Consider the following 23453-nt stretch of genomic DNA (forward strand, 5'->3'; position numbering starts at 1 on the left):
AGGTCTTCAATCCACTACAATCATTTGGGCTTTCATTCTTGTTATATTATGCTCTTAGTTAAACCTATATATTGTACAACACAGAAAATGTCATTTATCTACTCTCACCTGCTTCTGAGATGAGACTTAAAAAATTTCACTAGGCACTTGAGAAAGAAATGTTTCGGACATATTGTCTGTTTATTTTAGTCTGACACTCTTTTTCAGAAGTGGTATAGGAAAGGACAGAACAAATCCCCAATCTTGGAGCACTGTCTTTGTCATTCTTGAAATTTGTTTTGTTTTGTGCTGCAAATATTTCTCTCGGAATCTGGAAAGATCTCACCACTTTTTTCTGCAATAAACTATGAAAAAACATGTTGTGAGAGGGACTGCGTTTTTGACAGTCATCAGAATGTAGTAGAGTGCAAATGCTGTGGGGGAATGGTGGAAGAGCAATTTTGTGTTTCTTCTGTCATTTCTCTTGCCCCTTTTCCTGCCTGTATGATCTTGTAGAACCAATCCCTAACACAACACAGTATGAGTGGGATGAAGATTTTGTAGAAGATTTCGAAGTGGCTACATTTCTCTAGGAGTGAAGTAATAATATAGTTCAAGTGTCCTCAGATAAAAGCGTTCCAAAATCAATCCAGCTGTCAGTAGATGCCCATCTTGTCTTTTTGTGGCTTGAGTGATCGTACATGGTCAGACACAATTCTAGCCTACACACCTGTATGGTGATAGCTGCAGAAAGCAGCCTCCATCACATGTATGTAAGCTTGAATACACCTTTGATCTGGATGCTTTGAGTCTTAAAAAATATTCTAAAATGCCTGCTGCTTAACAAAGCCTCATGTCTGGTAATGCAAAACAGTTTGGTTTTCAAGCCTTGGCTCTGTTCCACAAATGTGTTGGCAGTTTTAAAGCAGGACTGAATGCTTGTCAGAAGTTAGAAATTTCTCCCTTGAACTTCAAGTCTTACTTCAAAAGAGAGACAGACTGTTAGCATGGGTCTCTCACTAAGTCAAGCCAATAGGTGTCTACCTAGAGAAGGCAACTACAATGTATAAACAGCTCACGACTGATAATTAACAATGGCCACATGAAAAAACGTGATCTCTGTCTGCTCCATCTGAAAAAAGGAGGGGAGGTACAGAGACTAATGAAAAGAAAAATCTGTCAGCTTTCGGAAAGTGGAAACAAACTCTTTGTTCTGATGACTGAGAGCCACTGAATGGCAGCAAAGAACATAGCACCAGTGCAAAAAAAAAAAAGTGACCTAGGTTATTTTCTTAATATTATTATTGATGGGTGTTGAAATTAGCTAAATTGTTACTAGCAAATTGTTCAGTTAAGTCAGTCTTCTTTTCAAGTAAATCTTCTTGGTTTCCATGGAGAGGACTCATCTTCTAATCCAGCTAAAAAGACCCAATTAATTTCTGTGACAGGAGCATGAGAGATCTTGTACCAGAGCCTTCCCCACAACAGTCCCTGAGGCTCTAGCATGCCATCAAAGGATTAGGGATTTCTAAATTGTGTGAGAGCAAGGCTGCATCAAACCTTCCTTTAGTCTGTGTGTTAGTGAGTGGAATGGGACTCACATGGTGACAAATCCTCTGACTCTCCTAAGGCTATCTGAAAAACACAATGAATGTAACCTCTAATATTTGCTGATGTTGAGAATGAGTGGCATAGAGTAATATTTGATCATTCTGACTGCTTCCTGATGCAACTGAGATTTAGAGAGTGATGTGATTAATAGCTGGACCCCATTAAAAAAAAAAAAAAAAAAAAAAAAAAAAGAAATAAATAAAGAAAGAAAGAAAGAAAAGAACCAAACACCCAAACCAAAACTAAATATATCTTTTCAGGCTGGCCCTCCTGCTATGGGCACCAGATGTAGAAGGACTGCTGTGATGTGCCAATAAGCAATAATGCTTTTAATAGGACAGCTGCTTTAGCTGATCTCTAAAATAAGGTGAAGTATTACTACGTGAACATAACGTGATTCTGTGTCTTTATTGTATTACAGGGCGCCTGCTAAACATGAGTAATACAGGGTATCTGGAACTTAGCATGCTTGGCCAAAATCTTCATGTGTGTATCTCTATGTTCATTGGTATTTTTAAACACCAAAATAAAAGTAGTCTCATGTGCTGAAGGTAATTTGTTTTCTGAAATACTAAGTCAACTATATGTAAATGTCCAGGTAGGAACTCAGATGCCTGTCTTGAGGAACCTGATTGTTAACAAATAGAATGGTCTGGATCTCTCATTCTTCTGCAGCTACATCTGATGTACACTGTCTTTCTAGTATTTTTGTGGATTTTTCCAACTAGGGAAATATTTCCTGGAATTATATTGGTATGTTAGAGGGAAGGGAATTTTGAATAACAGCATACTGTCTAATGTGTATCTGTCATCTCTGTTGTTAGAAAAACACAGAATTTACCAGAAAGGTAAATGAAATTTTCCACATTAATGGATATTTCAGCAAGTGTGCTAGACAAAATAGACATTGGTTTAGAGAAAATGACAAGCAGTATGCCTGGTTTGAACTTGGTTCGAATATATGACAAAACTTGTGTTTGCTAGTTGATAAAATTACACATGATAAATTTCAATGATATCTTCATTTGTAAGCTTTGGAATATTTCTTTGTGTTATACAATTAAAGTATATGACTCAGCTATCAGTCATTACACTGAGATTTTAAGATTTATTTGTCTTAGTTTCATTTAGTGCAAAGCGATTTTGTTGCACAGAGGGAACTTAAGTCCTCTGCTAGCTGTTTGAAACTAACAGCTAGAATTATTTGAATGTATTCAGCCAGGAAAAACAGGTTATAAATGATAAAACAAAACTATGAGGTTACAATAACCAGAACTTTAGGGAATTTTTGCTCATTCTATAAGGTTTGAACTGAATTCTTCTGTGACAATTTATGTCACTGGTTGAGACATAATGTTCTGATCATAAACTTCAGTTGTTTTGAAAGGTGTTCCTTGTTCATTTTTCTGATATTATAATTCCTTCCACTGTTTTAATTTAATTCATCATTGCCTTTGATATGTATATTCCCATATTTATGTCACTTCTATAAAAAATAGTAAGACTTCCTTGAAAAATAATTAGAGTAATGGTCAGATACCTCCCCAGACCCAAGTAATTTCACTCAAAAGATCCTCTGTCTTTCTAACTTTCTTACCTAATTCCAGTATTAGGTAAAAAAAAAAAAAAAAAAAAAAAAAAAAAAAAACACACACACAAAAAAGGTAGAACTGAGTTGAATGCAAACTCCAGGAATCCTTGTACCCTCTTTTTACTGTGGCTATGTTAAATATGACACTGGGCAGAGACTAAGGCAAACCATGAAACCATGACTATGATTCTTGATGTTTATCCATATTCCCCAGCCCTGTAAAGCCTTTCAGTGTTATATGGTCACTGTACTCTAAGAACAAACAAAATATCCTACTTTTTGATCCTTTCAACATACTTTCCATGAAGTCAGACACTTCTGGTTGGATGATGTCAGCATAAAACTAGTGAGACACAAGGACAGACCTCAGCTGAGTTTGGGGTTCCATTCTGATCTCTCTCCACTAGAACAAGAATCCACTCAGGTTTGTTCTAGTGAAAATAGTGATCTCAAGCTTTTTCTTCCACTCAAAAACGCATCAGTCTAGTAGAAGAGTCCAGGGCTCAGTATTGGGGCCAATTTTGTTTAATATCTTTACCCTCTGGACAAGGGGATTCAGTGTCCCCACAGTAAGTCTGAGGACAATACCAAGTTGGGTGGTAGTGTTGATCTGCCTGCGGGTACGAAGGCTCTACAGAGGGATCTGGACTGGTTAGATTGACAGGTGAGGCCAATTATATGAGGTTCATCAAAGCCAACTGCTGGGACCTGCACTTGGGTCATAATAATCCCAGGCGATGCTACAGGCTTGGGAAAGAGTGGCTGGAAATCTACCTGGCAGAAAAAGGCCTGGGATTCCTGGAGAGTGCTGGACAGGGTTCAGACATGGGCAAGGAAGCTGTTGACGGTTCTAGAGAACAAGTCTTATGAGGAGCAGCTGAGGAAACTGGAACTGTTTAGCCTGGAGAAAAGAAGGCTGAAGGGAGACCTCACTCTCTGCAACTATCTGAAAGAAGATTGTAGCATGGAGGCTGTCAGTCTCTTCTCCCAAGTAGCAAGTGATAAGACAAAAGGAAATGGTCTCAGGTTGCACCAGGGGAGGTTTAGATTGGATTTTAGGAAAAATTTCTTAATGGAAAGGGTTGTGAAGCAGTGGAACAGCCTGCCTAGGGAAGTGGTGGAGTCACCATCCCTGGAAGTGTTTAAAAGATGTACAGTTGAAGTTCTTAGGGGCATGGTTTAGTGCCAGAGTTATTTTATTGGTTGGACTCAGTGATCTTGAGGGTCTCTTCCAACCAAAATGATTCTATGATTGTAAAAAGCTCATGCATGGACTTGGGCTCATGCTTGAAAGACAAACTCAAGGTACCAAATTTGCTACTAAATCTAGATCTTTGGTAAATGTTTTCAGAATTAAAAATCTGCAAAACACACATCTTTGTTCACAGGATTTAGAACTGAAAGTTTGACTGGCATTAGCATAAATAACTGATGGTTGCAGCAGCAGTAATAGTAAAAGGTTTCTGGGTTCTGTTGGTATCCCTCCTTTCTCAGTTCCTAGTTGTCACTTTATTTTCTCTACACATCTTGTTACTGTCTTTTTAGATTATCACAGAATTCTTATATTAATATAGAATTGCTGAGTTTTAGAAAGAGATATACATGAGCTTTGACCAAATTCATTTCAATTCCAAATTGAGGTCTAAATCATCATGGAAAAAATTGCATTACATTTTATTTTCATAAACATTTATTTTTCACATCTCTTTAACTGAAGCATAATAAAATAATTTCCTGCTTTGTGTACTTGAAGGTCTAGCTACATCAACTAAGGCTTTGAAAGAAATCCAGAAAGAAATGGAATTATGAAACAGTATAAATAGTTTGGCAGCATTATGTGTAACTAGTTGTGAAAAATATTTTCTGATATTAGGAATGAAAAACACCTTAAATAACCAACTTGTATAATATACATATTATTAGACTAGGGTAAAATCTTGTATCTTTTGTCTCCATAATTTTTTTTCTATAATCAGCTTGTACCTCATTTAGAAGATAGGAAGTAAAGAGGCTGCGTTGGTTTGCAGTTGGTTAAATCAAGATACTCTCTAGTTTTCATAATGATATTCCAGGATAGTCTCATTACAGGTTATTCAGTAACATATTTATTTGTTTACCTGTCCTGCTTTTGCATTTTCACAAACAAATGTTTCATAGTATTTGGCAAATTCTGGTGCATGATCATTTATGTCTAAAATCCGGATGAAGACAGGTATCTGGGTACTTTGTCTAGGATTATCTGAAACAAGAAAATAATTTATATTACAAAGCAAATGCTTACAGTCTATGAAATTACCTCAAATTATCTAATACATTTTTTCCAATAGATATTAGAAATGTTCATTTATCTTGATTATCTCAAAGCAATTATATTTCATTTTGTACTGACATTCCACAGGCATAAAAGCCCTATTAATTTTTGAAACAAATTGTTCTATCATAGTATATGTATTCTAAAATAATACAGAGTATACTTTAATTGATTTGCATTAAAAACAGACCAGTGATTTATCATTGACTTGTATTCCATACAACAGTGAAGTAAATGATTCATTGCAAAACTGTTTCCTGAGGTCAAACTGTCAAGAACTTGTTAAAAGCAGTAGAGCAGTTAATCAGTGCCAGTCATCAACAACACAATACTACTACTACTACCAAAAAATAATAATAAAACCTACAACCAACCAACAAAAACAACAACAACAAGAAAACATCCCAAGGTTGTCCTTTCTCCCTAAAATGTAAAAACCAAACAAAAAAAAAAGAAGTGTCTGTGTAGATGTTATTATCTATTGCCCTTCACAAACTTGTCTTCCAAGGTCAAGCTCTCACTAGAGATGAATCTCGCAGTATGCATGTTGAAAATAGAGACCATATTTGACCAAAAAATGAAAAAGCATTTGTGAGGAAGAGATATCAGTCTGTCTGAATACGAGGATATAATTCATCTCTCCATATTACCTGACTCCCAGTCTGTTAAGAACATAGACTCCTGGGGAATATAGAGAGAGAACGAAAGAAGGAGGAAAAGTCGTTCCCTAAAGTCAGTGTCTCTCTTTCCCCCTGATAACTGCTACCAGTTGTCTGGAAAGAAAAGGCAGGCAAAAAAAGTCCAGATCTAAAACGGTCTAATAGAAGAGTGAAGAATCCAGGTGAAAGACAGGGCCAGGCTTTGCTTCAGACATGGAGGGGGAAGAATTTTCTCTAGTCTTGTCTTCAATTGAATTAATTTCCTGAGATAAGTTAAAGCAGTTGTGGTAAAGCATAATTTATTGCCCTGTCTACTGTGGTCCTTCTGGCAATATTTTTTTTGTCTGTTATGGACATCTTTTTTTCCAAGGTTTTTCCCAAAGACTTCGCTTAGGCCAAAGCCAGTGCATCACACCTGCACCAAATTATTTGCTGAGAATTCTCAGGGAATCAATTAACTTGTCTAATATATGCTGTACACAGTTTTGTTGAGATTGAGAATTCTAAATTATCTTTTCACAAACTTACTGATTTCAGTTGCTATGACAGTGATGTTGTGCCAAGGTGTTTCTTCCCGGTCAAGTGGCTTTGAGATGAATAAGGATCCATTTCCTGAATAGATGTTGAATATTCTGTCAAGGTCAGTGTGTCGATCCACAGAATATCTGTCAAGATACAGTGCAACTGAACATCACTTTTTCCTGTTATAGTCTCTGGTTTAGCTCACAGCCATCTCTAAAAGTTTTCTAATTTTAACTGTGGTTAATCAAGGCTGTTTTCTTTACAATTCACTGAGGCTTTCCTGAAACTGTCTGAGAAGTGCAATGCTACAAACACTGAGAAACAATTTTTTAAGACTAGTGAGTGGGATGAAGAGCAAACTATTTATGTGGTCAGTGTGTTAGAATGATATTTGAACTTGTATTTTAGCTTATAAAGTGAATGCTGGAACAACTGAAAGTGAACATTCGAAGATAATATTTTTTTGCAAATTAGTTGTTTCTTTAATAACTCATTGGTCAAAGGGCACACATTACAGACAGAGTTAAGTATCAATTTAAAACAAGACATTTTTGAGATGTCACAAGGACTATCAAAATCACCACAAAAATATTTAGATTAGTTGTTTTTTAAGACAAAATTTCTTAAAATCTTATTGCATGACACTTACTTTTGCCTTTTTCTTTCCCAGCAAGGAAAAAACTTGTTTTACAGGTGTTCCTTAATTAGGCTAGTATTTACCAGTCACTATCAGGTTAAACTGAGTTTTTATACCTAGATTACATAAAATATGGTGGGGTTTTTTTTTCTTCCCCCTCTCATACCTCCTACCTCAAACGTTGCTGTTGTGGGACACAACAGGTTTGTTCAGTAGTGCAGAAATCAGGTTTCTTCATCAGTTGCATGGTAAATACACAAATTTCAGTGCTGTGTTTGGCAGATGGGCAACAATTACAGAAATTTCACAACACTGATCTCTTCTTTCTAATTGTTATGACTTATTCACGATCATTTATTATTTAATATAATGTGACCATTAAATAGTTAAGCTATGGAACATGGTAGACACTGATGTTATTGAAGGTATAGAAGGCTGACTGCTATCAACCAGCAGGAGGATAGAAATACACCATTTTGAGTATTTTACATAAGTTTGCCATTGGAGACATGGTTTTAAAGCATAATCTTATGAACAGTTTGGTGAAAGTATGGCATAATGTCAATTAAATGCTGACCTCTCTTTTTTGCCTGGTGTCCACAGGCTGTCCTTCAGAAGCATGCCCTGCACTGTTAACTGTGTTTGACTTCACAAACTCACATAGTTATTTCTCTGCTTGACACTTTTCAGTAGCCCCTATGGGCTTCATTACTCAAGTGACTTCCTATTGTACTGCACTCTCATCATACTTTGTGCATGAGACTTGACCCGCATTTAAAGCATTTTATATTCTGTAATGGCTTACTTTATTGCATTCTTTGTTATATCCGGATCTTGGGCTACAACCTGCCCAATAATGTTTCCTTCCTTGGCATCTTCATCTACCTCTATTAAATACCAGGGTCTGCTGAACACTGGAGGTTCATCTATGTCTTCCACAGATATTTTGACAAAAGCTGTGTCTCTGAATGGCCCCAGCTGAAGAAAACGAGGATCAGGATGAGTGTTGGTTGCTTCCACTCTTAAGGTATACAACAACTTGTTTTCAAAATCCAGATGCTGGGGAGCAAATAATAATAATAGAGAATATTGTGTCACTTTACAAGAAACGTGAATCAGTTTCATAATGCTGAATTAGCAGTATAGTAATTTTTAGGGAAAAAAGCTCTAAAGTTTAATGAATCTTGGAGAGGACAGAGTATATTAGGCTTATTCTAGTTATAAGAAAAATAAGGAGTATTGTATGACAGCAAGGCAATTATGATCCCTTGGTCAGATTCCTGGAAAACCAGGAGGGGTCAATCGATAGTAAAACAGAAAGAGAGAAAGAAACAGGGAAGTTGGACTCAATGCACAAGTAAGAATTTCTAAGGTCGCATTTATCTCACCTCGTTTGTTGGAAAAATAACAATAATCCCAGCTCTTAAATGTTTTTTGTCCTATTTCCTTTTTCATTACTCCTCCCGCATTATCATCTACCCTTACCTATTTTCCATCAAGAGCAACCCACGCCTGCCCCTGGCCTCCATATTCCAGAGTGAAAAGAAAAACTATGAGGACTGATTTCCAGTCTATGTAACATTTAAATTATGCATATCCATATATACATTCATATGTGCACACATATACATATACATAAATACGCGTTTCCAAATATATGTATATAGATCTATATTATATATATGTGTATATCAATTAATTGTTAATGATGTATTCAGTAAGAATAGAACTGAAAATAGTTTACAGAGTTAAACAGTCTGAACACTAAAATATGACAAATAAATCTGTCAGAGGTGGTATTTTGAATTACATTTCTGCCCACAACTTTGCTCTTTGGACTTCCATTGACATAGCATGTAACAAATTAAGCTTCACTAATGTTGGGCTTAAACCAAGACAGATTTTAGGTGCTGGAGAGACCTGACTGTTGGACAGATTAGAGAGGGACTGTTTAGCCTTGGAGATGCAAGTTCAGCAAGCTTCAGGTGAGCCTTCAGCCCTTGTGAGCCTTACTGCACCATTCAGTTGACAAACCCCTGTGTGAACTGAACTCCTGCAGGTTTTCGCAGCCCTAATTCAGAAGCAACATGTCTGACAGAATATATATTGAACAAACAGGAGCCACTGAAATATTGCTTTATGTGAAGTGACATGCCAGTAAATTTCCCTCGAGACCTGAAAATAACAGATATCTGTTGAAGAAAGAGAAGAAGAAAACTAATTCAACAACTCCTTGGCAGCTTGACCCCTTGTGAGATCTACCCTACTTTTCCCTGGCAAAAAAAAAGAAAAATAACCATAACACCTGAAGAGCTAACTACATATAAAAGAGAAGGAGAAAAAATAAACCTTTTTGACAGTTATAATCCCTTCCTGTGTGTCCTTGTCAGTGACGATATCAAACATGTCTGATCCATCCCCATTGGAAATGCTATACTCAGTCTCTGCATTTTCACCCACATCGGGGTCATTGGCTTTAATTCTGCCAACAGGAGTCCCAGGTGGTGCAGACTCAGGAGAGCTGAACTGGTAGGTGCCTGGAAGAGCAAAATCAAGAATTTATTATTTTGAGAAGCTTGGTTCTTCTGAATAATAAACATCTGAAATTTCATCTTAATTTTTTAAGTAACTTGAAGTTAGAAACACTTCAGGAAAAATGCTGTTAGTCATCATACTAAACTTTAAAACAGGCTTTGGATTTGTTTGATAAACTGTCACAAAAATTTCAAGTGATTCTTCAAAGCCATTTAGTACTGTGTTTTTAATGTTTTTTTTTTTTTTTTTCTTCAGCTATAAGGAAAAGTTCAACAATGAAACACTGGTTCTAACCTTGATAATTTAACACTATATGTATATATTTGTTTTTCCCAGTTTTCTATAAATGCTCCCAGTTATATTTAGAAGTAATAGGGGATTTTATTTTTTTTTTCAAGGCACAAGAGTTGTAGAAACCAGTTGGAACTTTAGAAGGAAACTAAAAGAGAATAGTTTTGTGGTTTTTTAAAACTCTTTAAAAAGTATTGAAGATTTGTGGATATTCTGTGTTAAAGTAACTAATTCATCCATTACTAGTAATACATACTAGAGTCATGGTAAAGGCCATTTGGGTACATGTTCATGTTAATTGCTATAGTTGACTGAAATGCAGATACATTCAGATTTTCTTTTATTTATTCTGCACGTACTTTTTGTGCTCTTTCAATGTCTGTTATTTGCCATCAAGAAAATGTAAAAACAGATTTTGATATATTCAGCTTTTTACATGTGACATTGCAGAATCTGATGGGTATTTTTCATCTGTTATCTAATGTAAAGTGTTATTAATTTACTGTGTGAAGTAGTAGCTTTGGAAAAGTATCTTAAAGAGTTTGGACCTGACAAAAATAGCACCTAACATGCACAATCTTTATTTGGAGGGTCCAATAAGAACCTGTATAAATTGCATTGGCTTGTAGTAGAGCACAGTCAAGTATCTTTCTTCCAACTAGCTTGTTTCCTATATTTACACATCCTTTTCTTCCTTTTAAGACATTTAGAGGGTCCTGAAGATTGCTTTTAAGTTCAAGGACTATACCAAATGTCTGAATGCTGACTGAATTTCTATCTCCAATTGTACAGATTGAGTATAAAAGAGTATCATTGCAAATACCTTATGTTTATATAGATGTATAACAAGATGGAAGCGAATGCTTGATGATAAATCATAAATTCAAGGTTGTTAAGTGAAAACTCAGCAAGTAGACTGTTTGACTGCAACTCACATAGATTAAAATGTATGTTATTGCCTTAAACCAGGCTGAAAATAGCACGGAATTTAGGATTCCTGGCAGCTAACCATAAGTTAGAAGGCTTTCTCAAATTCAAGGTTTTGGCAGTTGAGCCAGGAATGCTGTAAGAACAGATTTAATCATGCTACTTATGACTTCTTCCAGAATAAATATCTCCCTTGAAAGCTTTTGCATCTGAAAGCAGTCCTTCCTCTTGTGGTGCTGTGTGAGTGCTACACATTTCTAGCATGCAGGATGGCTAATTTGGTTTGGAGTACAACTGAACTGAAAAAGTGTAAGATTTTCATTATGGTGACACCTAAATTCAGTTTAGGACTATGTCTTTTAACTGTCCAGGATTCCTTTCAGGAAAGCAAACAAACGAAAAAGAGTAGAAAATTTGTTCCTTCTTAATGCAGTCTGAACAACCAGAAGTTCACAGTGCACTCTGACATTTTCCTTTCTTCTGTCCCTTTAAGAAATCAGTCTTTAGTTCTTCAGTACATTGACATCAACTCCTGTTCTTTCCATTTGCAATTAACCCTCTGCTTTGGGCCAAATTTTCACTTATTATTGTCTCATATAAGAGAAAATAGAAGATGATTGTTTTTAGAAGGAGCAGACTTGAGAACTAGATAATCCTTTCAAGATCTACCCCTCTTTATAACTATCTAAGAAGAAATCAAAACCTTCAGATATTTTTCTATGTTTGATTTCTTAGGACGTGTTGAAAACCACCCAGCTGAGGAGAAAGGAAATGAGAGGGAAAGGGCATCAGCAAAATGAAAATTGCATCATTCAGTAGATCCCACAGCAGGTCTTCTATAGCCCATCCAATGTGTTTCAGTGATGTTCAAAGTAGAAAGTTATGGAGAACATTTTATGAGGTATCAATTGTGAAAATTTCTCTATAAGTAAGCACTAAACGCAGAGCTTATTGAAATAATCAGAAGAACTTCCATAGACTTCAGGCTTCAGCTAAACTTGAAAGAAGAGCATCATAAAAAGCAAAGGCTAAGGAGACTGAAAACCACAAGTTATTTTGCAGTTCTATGCATTCTCCATTCTTTATTTAAAAAAAAAAAAAAATAAATAATTCAGAAAAAAAAGCTTACAATGTAATGTGCTACACTGTATTCTAATTTATGTTCAAGAATTCCTGTTCACCAAAGTACTGTATTATGCTATATATGTTCAAGCAGTATCCCCTCCTGAAGTCAAACAGAAATGTTAGTTAAAAATTGCTGTTTGAGTTTGCCATGTGAAGATGATTCTCAGCAAGTAAACTCTGAGTGTGAATCCAAAGTACATTTTCTTTATGAATGCTTCAGTACTTCCCCTCCCTTATCTTTTTAAAAAGCAACCTGTTATCATGAACACAGATAAAAAAAAGTTATATGCAATTTCAAGAATCCTGTCTCCCATACTGTCAGAGTTTTCTAATATTTTTTAAAATCTGTTCTAGATTGACCTATTTATATTATTCTGAGTGTACTTATTGCCATGGTACTGAAGTGCTTTTCAAGTTCCTTCAAGTTCTTGAGACAGTTTTCTGAATCAGCTCTGTTTGTTCAGTCCTTGGTGAATCTGTAAAGAGAGCCAATCAAGTCCCTAATCAGTGCCAACAAGCAATTCAAATTTTATAATGTGGACATTTTTCCAGCAGGCACTGAACTGAGGCTGTAAATTTCTTCTATCTGCAGCCTATCAAACACTTATCAGACGCTGATTGTAACAACTTGGGATTGGATCTAAAGCAGTGGCCTTGGATGAAAGGACCTGTAGTATGCTGTGAAGTTTTGTGTACTGTGTAGCTTTCTGTTGTTTGCCATTTTTTATTCTACAGAGATATTTTTTAAAAAACTAATTATGTCAAACTGGTCTGGTTTATCAAAACCATAGCATAACATAAATTATAAAATAAATTACAAGTTCCTAAACCAAATGCTTAGACTTCCAGCACTGCATACCACCTGACCAACTCTGCCTGTGTAAGGTGGTACATTAGAAAATTTGTTGACATATTTGCCTATCTAAACACATGGAACTACAATAGTCTCCAAAAACTGAACCATAGATTTTGTAATTAAATTCCTTTAAAGGCTTTCAAGTCCCTGCAGTTAGCCTAGGTTATTGTTATAGCTCACATTCTTTCAGAGTAAGAACAGGAAGTGAGTTTTTCACCCCATTAAATATTTTGCTGTTAAAAATATGGAGGCAGAGATTCCTATTTGCCTTAATAATGCTGTGACATAAACAGATACAGCTGTGAGGTAGTACTTATACTAAAAAAAAAAAAAGAGAGAGAGAAAAAAATATAAGATCCCAGATGCTGACACTGAAACAGTCGATTTTAAAGAGTCTAGCTGGAAAACAAGAGAACAATTAGATGATCTGTACTCTGAGGGAAGCGAGGCGGATTGTTGTTGACATCAGTCAGCGTGATGTTCACAGTGGTAGTCCCTGACAGTCCTCCCATCTGGCCTCCCATGTCTTTTGCCTGGATGACCACTCGATACTGTTCCCTGTTTTCTCTCCTCATGTCGGGTAAAGCAGTCTTGATTATGCCTTGGAAAAGAGAAAAAAAGGAGAGACAGAGAGGTGAAAGAGAAGAAGCACCACTCACTCTAATCTGAGTTTTTAAATGGATTCATGTAAGATATACTGTGCAGATATTAATCCATAAGTACCAAAACAAGATATATAGTGATAAGCCTTTCAATCTGTGGCTGATTTAATGTAATTTTAAGAAGAAAAGATAAATAAATGTTAACAGAGATATTATTCATTGTTTGTGATGTGCCAAATCAATTTAATTATTCTTTCAATGACAAAAATACAAATGTATTTGTTGAGTTTATTAAATTTTTCAGCTACCATCTCCAGTTATTACTTTAACGCATTATGCAATCCCCAGCCCAGGTGAGGTTCTGATATGATAGCACAAGGCTGAGCTCTCACATGCCCTGGTTTCATTACCTTACACTGTAATAGATCACAGATTTCAATGCCCAGTGTTGGCCACTGTAAGTCAGCTAGGGATATAGCTAATAAAAGAATTGGACAAGCTAATAAAAGAATTGGACAAGACTGTAAAATTAGTGTTGAAGAATATTTTTTGGGTGTCTAATCTCAGGAATTTTATAAATGGAAATTAAATGTCTTAGACTATTGGACAGCACAAAAAAAAAAAGAAAAGGACCTCAGGTGACAAAACTGAAAATCCCATGGCCTGAAAAAGAAGCAACCTGAGTCCTTCTGGGATACAAGTCCAAAAGACCTTTCCACTAAAGTGGACACACTCATGTTTTCTTCTATGTTGGATTTTGTTTTGTTTTGTTTTTATTTTGTTCGTTTGTTTGAGGTTTTCTGTTTGTTGGTTTGTTTGGGTTTTTTTGTATTTAGAAGGGTGGTGGCTTTGCAAGGCTGAAGTGATGAGAGCTTTATTTTTTGAAGTGGGAGAATTTAAATACAACATCATTTTTTATTGAAGGATTCACACCCCTGCCTTTCCTTTCTTAGAAGAAGAATCTCATTACAAGCTTGGTATGGAACCTCCCCTATTAAACAAAAGAAAAAAGCAACTCTGGAAAACTCCTTCTTCTAGAAAGAAAGTGAAACAAAGAAAAGAACCTCAATAGTCTAGTGGTTATGGCATTTACCAGGATCCAGGATTACCAGGTTCTGATTACCATACCTAGGTTTGTTAATATATGCAACATTAAAAGGCAAATTGGATAAAAATGAAAGATAATCCCACAACCAAGGATGAGATCTCAGGTCTCCCACAAACTGCCTATCTGCCTAACCATGTATTGCCATCAGTTTAATGACTGTGTGGTACTGGTCCTTTTTCCTTGCTCATGCCTGGTAAAGATATTTTGTGTAAGGGATTGTAGAAAAGAGAAAAAGGAGTAGGATAGGAAAAGGTGGACAAACCCCAAACTCTTTAATCCTAGACAAAACCATTATGCTGTCTTTTAAAAATATAGTCATGTGACCCTTATTGACCTTTTGATATAATGCCCTTGCTGTATTTGAAAAATAAATTGTTTCAAAAGGAAATTAGCCATCATCTGATCATGCTCAATGGATCAGGAACTTTGGGGATTCTGGGCAAAATTGCACTTAAATTCTGGATTCTCAAACCAGAACAATGTTGATAACATGTAGGAATGAGCTAATGCAAAGTCTTATGTGAATTAGGAAAAGGTATCTGGATGGGGGAGGGTGTTGCTTTTTTGTTTCATTTTGAACCCAAATTTTGGATTATAGATATCCAAAGTTCACACAAGTTTTCCTTCTTTGTCTCTTATCTGATATCTTGCATAACAGCGAGAAAGGCTTTCATTCATGTTTTACTTCTTAAAATATGAATGCTTCTTGCTTCAATTCTAAGAGCTGTTGGAATCAGAATATACTTTCAAAAAGCAGCTTGAGTTAAAAATGGTCAATGGTCAAGACTCTATCACAAACTTTTAGAAATAATTCATTTACCTTTGAGGTTATACTTATTTTTTTAATTGTAAAATAAGCTTTAATACTTTCAGGATTCTTTGGACCCTTTACAATATTCTACACCCTTTCTGAACTATTGACTTTTATAGTTAGCAGTTGTCTTCCAGAAATCTAATTCATACCAAGTAAAGCAGTAATTCTTTTAAATACTATTATTTTAAGGAAAACAAAACAAAACAAAAACAAAACCAAACCCAAAAGCAACAAAAAAACCCACTAGAACACATACTGTTATTGTGACTCCAGTTTCCATTTAGAAAAATTGTATCAGATTCATATCACGTTATGTGATCCCATAGGCCTGTTCCAATATGTAAATGCAAGTGAAAAGCTTCTTGATCCCTGTCTCCTGTATCTGTCATTGCAAAAAGTAAGACTGATGAATTACTAACCTGTTTCTGGATCCACTGAGAAATACGGCTGTCCCTGGAGAATGCTGTATACCACTTTGGCACTGTTTCCATAGTTGGCATCATCAGCATCTGTAGCTGTCACTTGAATAACAGATGTACCTAAATGGGTACCAAACTAGGAATCAACCAATTAAGTTTTTAAGAAGGCACCTACTTCTTGTAAACCACAGACAGTGGTTTCAGTATTGGATTCAGTAAAATATTGAACAGCATCCAGTGGACAAATCCAGTGTTATCCTAGCCAAGCAAACAGTAAAATGAAGTTTCATCCTTCTCATAACTAAAGCAAAAATCATCATCACTTAAGTTTCATTTTTCAGTTGAACATGAGTAAACACATAGGGATTGACATGTCTTTGAAACCCGACACAGCATTAGGGTTTTTTGGTGATCATACAGTTTTGAAGATTGTTCTCTGATAAATAACATGTCCTCGTTTGAAACTGTTCACTCAAAAGGTAGGTAGCTGCTGTGTAAAAAGTATCACAATGATTCATAAGTTTGGCTTTATTGGTAAGTTAACCTAAAGCAAATTTCCCCAAACTAATTTTCTGCTTACATGACAACTTCCAAATATCTGAAGTCAGACTGAATTCAAAATTTTGCCTCATCCTTAGTAAATTTTAAGATGCTTTTAAAAATTAACTTGGTTTTGCAATAAGAAATTCTGGAGGTTTTTTCTCTCTATCTAAATTATCCATATATTTGACAAATAATTGCCATTATATGATAACCACTTTTTTTTCAGAATTCACTTATTTTGCATGAAAAATGGTTCATCCATGTCCTATGATCACAGGGAGGCTAGTATAGGCTATATGGGATTAAGACCACTGTGAGCCAATACATTTGGTATAATTTATGGATTAAGAGCAGATGAAAACTTCTGAAAAGACTTTCTTAAAATATATTAATATATAAAAGAACAAAACTGTTATTCACAAGATTTTATTTCCAAGCAATTTTAAAGATGTCAGGATACATTTTGGTAACACAATCTAGAGCTGACAAATGTTTGGATAAATGCAAGCAGTCCAATAGCTAGAAGCATAAATGTCCTTAACACCTTGCCAAGGGCAGAAGGTTGACTGAGAAGAAGCTCTTTACCCTGTTTTCAACTGGGTATTTTTTATATATCTCTACTTACTTAAGAAGAAGGTCTAGTGAGCACTTTCCAATTAAGTGATGCCAATTCCTATTCCCTTTTTTTTCTTTACCCTCAGCCTCCCTAGTCTGAAGTTCACACAGATAACTTGCAGTGAAGTATCTGTCTTGACTACACATTTAGCAGATGCTCATTTACCTGTGACTAATGGAATTGCAGTGAATTATTTCTACTGTTGCTCATCAGCATATATGAGGGACTGGGGAAAATAGAAATCCAGAGTAATCAAAACAGATTTATGAAACCACAATATTATCAGGTCCTATTAGATGCATCTATTTTCTCATAGTACATAATAGTGCTTTACAGGTAATAGTTTTACCTATATAATAGTAACAATAACCACTATTTCAGGTTATCTGAAGATCATGACAAGAGAGGAGGGATAATTCTTTCTCTGCAACAAACTAGGAGAACAAAGTTTTTAAAAAAGATTTGTCACAATTCATCAAACTCTAAACAGGATTTCTGACATCAGCTATCTAGATTACTTTTTCTCTGGTTAAACATTTGGAGGTTATCTGTATGCCAAACTGATCTGTAAAGGTAATTCTGAATAAGTCAATATTTAAGGACAGTTTTTTACTAATAGTGTCTAGCAGAACTTCTCATCTAGACAAAAAAATAAGGACAGGTTTTTCAGGAAATGTAAAGTTCCATAAGTCCTACCTGCTTTCAGAAAATAAAATAAGTTAAATCCCATGCCTTCTCAAAACTAATAAGGAGAGTCAATATCATTTGCTAGCCTATAAAAATATAAAAATCATCAGTATAATCATATGCTTATACTGTGTGCCACTGTAGCATCTAGAAGTTAAGAATAATGGGAAATTTATATGTCCATTCAACCCTCCCCTCATAAAAGCCCAAAATTTCTTCATCAGGAAAACTTATTACTGTGGCCTCCTGATCTAGACATTGTCTTGGTACTGACACAGAAGTTTGAGTATGGTCACAACTGAATGCACATTAACTTTCTTTTTCCTAACATAGTGATTCCATTTAAAAAAAAAAAAAAAAAAAAAAAAAAGCTAAAGCCTGTTTAGAGATTGTGGGGACTTCGGGGTTGTTTTAGATTTTTTTTGGGTTTTTTTTTGGTTGTGTGTTGTTTGTTTGTTTTGTTTTATTTTTTTAAGAAGAACATTTCAGAGTTCGGGGCTGTCTTTGGGGAATTTCTGTCTTTGTCTCATTGAAATATGTATCTTTGTTTCCTGAGGCTCCAGTGCTATATAATTATAGTTGCTGAAGAGAGTACAGAAGCTGTAACTCTACAGAAACTTTGGAGGTCACTATCAGATAATTCAAATGGATCTTATATAGAATAAGATTTCATTATATTTTGCAAAATATCAATATTTCCTTTTATCTTTTGAATTCTGTAGAATGGTGAAAAAAATAGTGCTATAACAGCTGTTGCTTCCTAGTAAACTAATAGTACAATTGTGAAAAACATCTTACAAAAGTATATCCTCAGAAAATCTGTGGTTAGCATGCAATTCACTTTTTTCCGTGCCAACAATCTGCTGTGTCATAAAGGAAAATCCCCATGGGTTACAGGCAATGTTTGTGTAGCTTTTTTTTTTTTACTGAGAAAGAAACTTCTCTTAGCTTTTGGGGTCCACAATTAAACAGTAATGGCAGTGAAATAAAGGAACTCAGTAATTAGTGAGGACAACCATTAGTAATTAGTTAAAGACAACCATGCCTTATCCCCACCCCCACCTGAATGCTACTCACAGAATGTGGATGTATTTATTAATTTGTTTATTTATAGTCTAAATTACCTCACAAGCAGCCTTTTCCCAACATTTGTCAGCGGAACTCAGCATGATTTAAAATATGAATAAGGATGTTAAGTTAGAAATTAGAAGCTTTCTGAGATATTCCACAGCTGCCAACATGAACAGGAATGAAGGAGTGAAGCAGAGCCTGAGAAGAATTGTTGGGGGGAGAAGGTGTTAGTTTTTTCTTTGTTTCTCACCATCCAACTCCATATTTAATGAGCAATGAATAAATTTTCCCAAATCAAGTCTGTTTTTGCCCCGATGGTAATTGGTAAGTTATCTCCCTGTCTTTATTTCAGCCCATGAGCTTTTCTATATTATTTTCTCCCCCTGCAGTGTTGAGGAAGACGAGGAAGTGAGCATCTGGGTGGGTCTCTGGCAGCCAGTCAAGATCAAACTCATTACACAAGCAAACTGCTGTGAAAGATGACAGAGAAGATGCAAGAATGACTACAATAGCAATCTGAGGAGTAATAACATCACTTTTTTGCAAAACAAACTGAACTTCAACACAATCCTACCCAGCAAGACTATCCCATTCCAGGATGGGAACTAAATCTCAGAGTTTTCAAGAAGTATGCCCTTCCTTCCTTCCTTTCTTCCTTCCTTCCTTCCCTCCTTCCAGTAGTGTCTTTGCATGTGTGTGTTTGCATGTGCACATGTATGCAGGTATGTACATGCGAAAATATAGAATCCATGAAGGAAAACTGAATTAGAGAGGGCATCACTCCATATCTAGGACAGTGTAACTCAGTGTCAGAACTGAGTCCCATTGACACAGACTTCCAGAAATCATGAAGGCAAAAAAAAAAAAAAAAAAGTGAATAAACATTTGAAATGAGAATGCTTTTCTGAAATGTGTTTAAAATGCTTTAATTTTGTTTGTTTGTTTGTTTTTACTATTCAGTCTTTGAAAGAGTCCCTTTGTTTTAATTACATTTCCTAGCATGATACCAGAGTGGATTGCTAAGATGCCATAAATAGCCTGCAAGAGGATTGCTGTAGTGCAAAAGAGGTCTTCTACTAGATCAGACAGGCATACATTTTGTCATCTTTTCATGTAAGATAATAGTCTTTAGCATTTAACTCTTGCTCGTACTTCACTTCTTTGGCTGACATGAATTAGAACAGCTTCTGCCAGTCAGATGAACATATCTGTGTTTATTTGAAAATGTTATTTTTGCTGATAACTTTTTCTGTAATCTTAATTTTGAGCAGTAATCTCCAGCCTGGGTGAAGAAAATGAGAAGATTATGTTGTTAGCGTAGTATATTTCAAGATTCCATAATAAACGCTGGATCAAAAAATGACAGAGAGTGATTTAAATATCATTCAGACCCACGATGTTTCCTTTCCAAAGGGAATTCTGTAACTTCAAAATGCATTCTCATTTTCATACAAGTAGGATTTCAGATCAATTAAAACTTTCAATTTTAAGAAAAAAAATAATATGTTTGATTTGGGCTTTAGCCTTCTAATATAAAGTTTTCAAAACACAATCTGGAAATAAAAAAAAAAAATCTGAAAATGCTGAAACAGGATGTTTTGTGTGTTAGCAGACAGCTTCCTTTCCAATGTTTCCTAAGTCAACTTCTTTCAAAATTGGGAATTATTGAAAATTTCTCATTTTTACAGAGAACTTTTGTGTCCGTGTGTCCTGGTTTTGTTAAAAACAACATCAGTTTCTCTTTCGGTGAATTAATCATTTCAGCTAAGTTCTTCTGAGTAACTGCACTTTCCTGCAGCTAGCTGCACATTTTTTCTCAGACACTGTTCTCAGAGCTGATAAGATGTTCCATGGAATGCTGAAGGAGCTCATATTTAGATTTATTGCTATAACAACTAAGAGCTCTCATAATACCCCATAATGAAGAGGGGCATTTTTTCAAGAAGGGGTGGACAGAACAGGTGACTAAAACTGACCGAGTATTCCATCCCATAAGTGTCATACACCCTACATAAAAAGGAGATCACGAGGGTCTCACTCTCTTCGATCATGGCCAGCATCTAGAGAGGACCCTGCCTGTCTGCCTGCAATCCTACGTCAGAACCCCTGAAATCTCTGCAATCAGTTTCTGGTTTGCTGTGAAATCCATTCCACGACTTCTGTGTGCCTGCCTTACAGCTGCTGGAGCCATGCCAGCTCTGCACACCACGGGAGGGGTTAAACGCTACTACCTGGGACATTCAAGATTGGGTTTTGTGTATTTTATATGTTTTTTCTATTTATTGGTAGCATTGGTAAAGCCTTTAAACCTTCCCCAACTTGTGAAATCTCTCTTCCTTATTCCTCCTTATCATCTTTCCTATCAGGAAAGGGTGGGGGAGGGATTAATAGAGAGTATTTGCCACCATCTATTGTTGCCTTGCATTAACTATGACAGCGTGTGTGTGTGTGTGTGTATCTCTGTTTAAGCGAGAGCTCCGTTCAAGGCTATTTCATTTTCAGAAATAGAAGACCAGCTGGGTAAGTGGAGAGGCAGGAAGTACTTTGTCTCCCTAAAGGAGAAGCTGTTGTGCTTTCTTCCTGTTGTCAAGCACAATGGTAATCTGTTGTTCATCAACTTTATTAATGGAAGGAAGATTTTAGAAGTGGATTACTTTTACAGGCTACTTTTACAGATTTGAGAGAGCTCTGGAAAACCTCTGGAGGCAAAGTCAGGAATTTTGTTTGGTTAAAAGCCTAAAGAAGGTAAGTGGACAGACGTTTGCTCAGACAACATGGCTCCAAAGATTATTTTCATGTGAACATACTATGGAGAAGATCCTGCTAAAGACATGAGTGAAATTTTAAGTGAGCTACAGAGATATTGAGAGGTATTAAACCACTTTTGGGTTTGAAAGCAGTTGGAGATAGTTTGAGATAGGCCTCTGTTCTTAGGCAATCAGCTGGAGACATGAACTAGGAGCAGTCATATGGCACTACCCATGTTTAAAATGTTTAGGAACATGTAGAATTGACCAACAAGGATCTCATTACCACATCAGTTGGATTACATCACTTCAGACTGCTTTCTACACAAAGGGCAAACCTAAATAAGGCTGAGACATAACTCTTATGTTTTGACTGAAAGACAGCTCTACCTAGAAGTCTTCAGGAATAGGGAACTGCAAGATGAAGTTTGCTCTTTTGTACAGGACCACAATTTAGTGGAGATTTCACTAAACTTGTTTTTCTTTGATACAGAAAAGACCAGAAAGTCAGTAGCATGAAAGATTTGTAAGAGTAAAGGAAATGAGTAAAAGCAGAAAAGGATCAAGTGTCAACAGGTACATAGATAAATGATCCTATCTAGAAGAGGAATACACGAGCATGACGGAAGGAAAAAAAAAAAAAAAAAATCCAGCTTAGAACAAATGAGGAACCTGAGGAACCAGCCTCAACAGAGAAACAACATGACACTGAAAAATTAAGAAGGAATTTAAAATGTAGTTCAACCATATATATATATGGAGAAGAAATATATAAAAAGAAAAAAAAAAGAGAGGAGGCAAACATGTAGCATAAAACAGAAGATGCAATATTTAATAAATAACATATTATAGAGTTCATGTTTCTTAATAGTCTGACATACAGGTATGAGGTGACAATTTCACTTGAAAACATGCTGTCTCATTTTTTGTGTATATAGTGTCACATAATGGTGGATTGAGAAGCCAGCTGATGTACTGTACCTTTGTTTTGGCTGCCCACTGATCTTCCATCCAGGAATCACAATCTTTGCAGCACTGTGGTGTACATAAACCATGACTGTAATCCCTGCTAATGTGACTAAAAGTGCTTTATGAAAGATGCCAGAAAACCAAGCTATTCTGCCTAGTACAACCTTACTTATTCCCTCAGAAGTACTTTTTCTTCTCCATTTCACTCCATACCCATAAAAACAGATGGACCTTATAATGCATTCCAGAAATATGAGATGCTATTTCTATGGAGCTTTACTTTCTAAACGATCCCTTGTATTTTGTAAACATAGTAGGAAAACAATTCTCATAATTTCTTGTGTATGTTGTGTTTTGATGTCTTGGGGTTTTGCTCAATGCTCCCTTCTCTATGACAAAATGAAGTCACCTTTTTGATTGTATTATCAGAATTTGTGTTAAAGTAGTGATTGTCCCACCAGATAGAAAGATACAATGTGACTAAACTACTCTGTCTTTAACCTGCCTGAAATGCTGTGTGGAGCAGAGGCTTTTGTCAGTGAATATAATATATACACCATTGTAACATAACATCTGAAATTGAATTGGAAAAGAAAGGCTAAAACTGAACAAAGCCTCTAGCCCTTGCCCTCCTGCTGTTCAATATCTTGATACAGTAACTTTAGTTTTCCTTTGGTAGTAATTGTAACTGTGAAGTGCATCAGATGTCCTGCATGAGAATTTGAAAAGCGTTATGGATTCAATAACAGGTGGGAAACAGTAAAAAGAATGAGAAATAGTTTGAAGTATCTGTGACTGAACAACCCTGTGTATGTTTATGCTTTTGTGAACCT

General features: G+C 35.8%; 1 protein-coding gene across 7 annotated transcripts in view; it reads right to left on the reverse strand.

The window, feature by feature from the left end:
* Nucleotides 1-23453, reverse strand: part of LOC102097569 (cadherin-9) — a 101207-nt gene that overhangs the window by 9663 nt on the left and 68091 nt on the right. For 6 of the 7 annotated variants that reach the window (XM_065052591.1, XM_065052590.1, XM_065052593.1 and 3 more), the window contains 6 exons: nt 15988-16107; nt 13478-13645; nt 9660-9847; nt 8116-8369; nt 6680-6816; nt 5299-5420 (listed from right to left, as the gene is read on the reverse strand). In XM_065052591.1, the coding sequence (XP_064908663.1) occupies nt 5299-5420; nt 6680-6816; nt 8116-8369; nt 9660-9847; nt 13478-13645; nt 15988-16107 (989 nt within the window). The remainder of the gene's footprint in view (nt 1-5298; nt 5421-6679; nt 6817-8115; nt 8370-9659; nt 9848-13477; nt 13646-15987; nt 16108-23453) is intronic. The other variant, XM_065052592.1, reaches the window with a different exon arrangement.

The sequence above is a fragment of the Columba livia genome, chromosome 2 (assembly GCF_036013475.1).
Source record: "Columba livia isolate bColLiv1 breed racing homer chromosome 2, bColLiv1.pat.W.v2, whole genome shotgun sequence".
Classification (NCBI taxonomy): Eukaryota; Metazoa; Chordata; class Aves; order Columbiformes; family Columbidae; genus Columba; species Columba livia.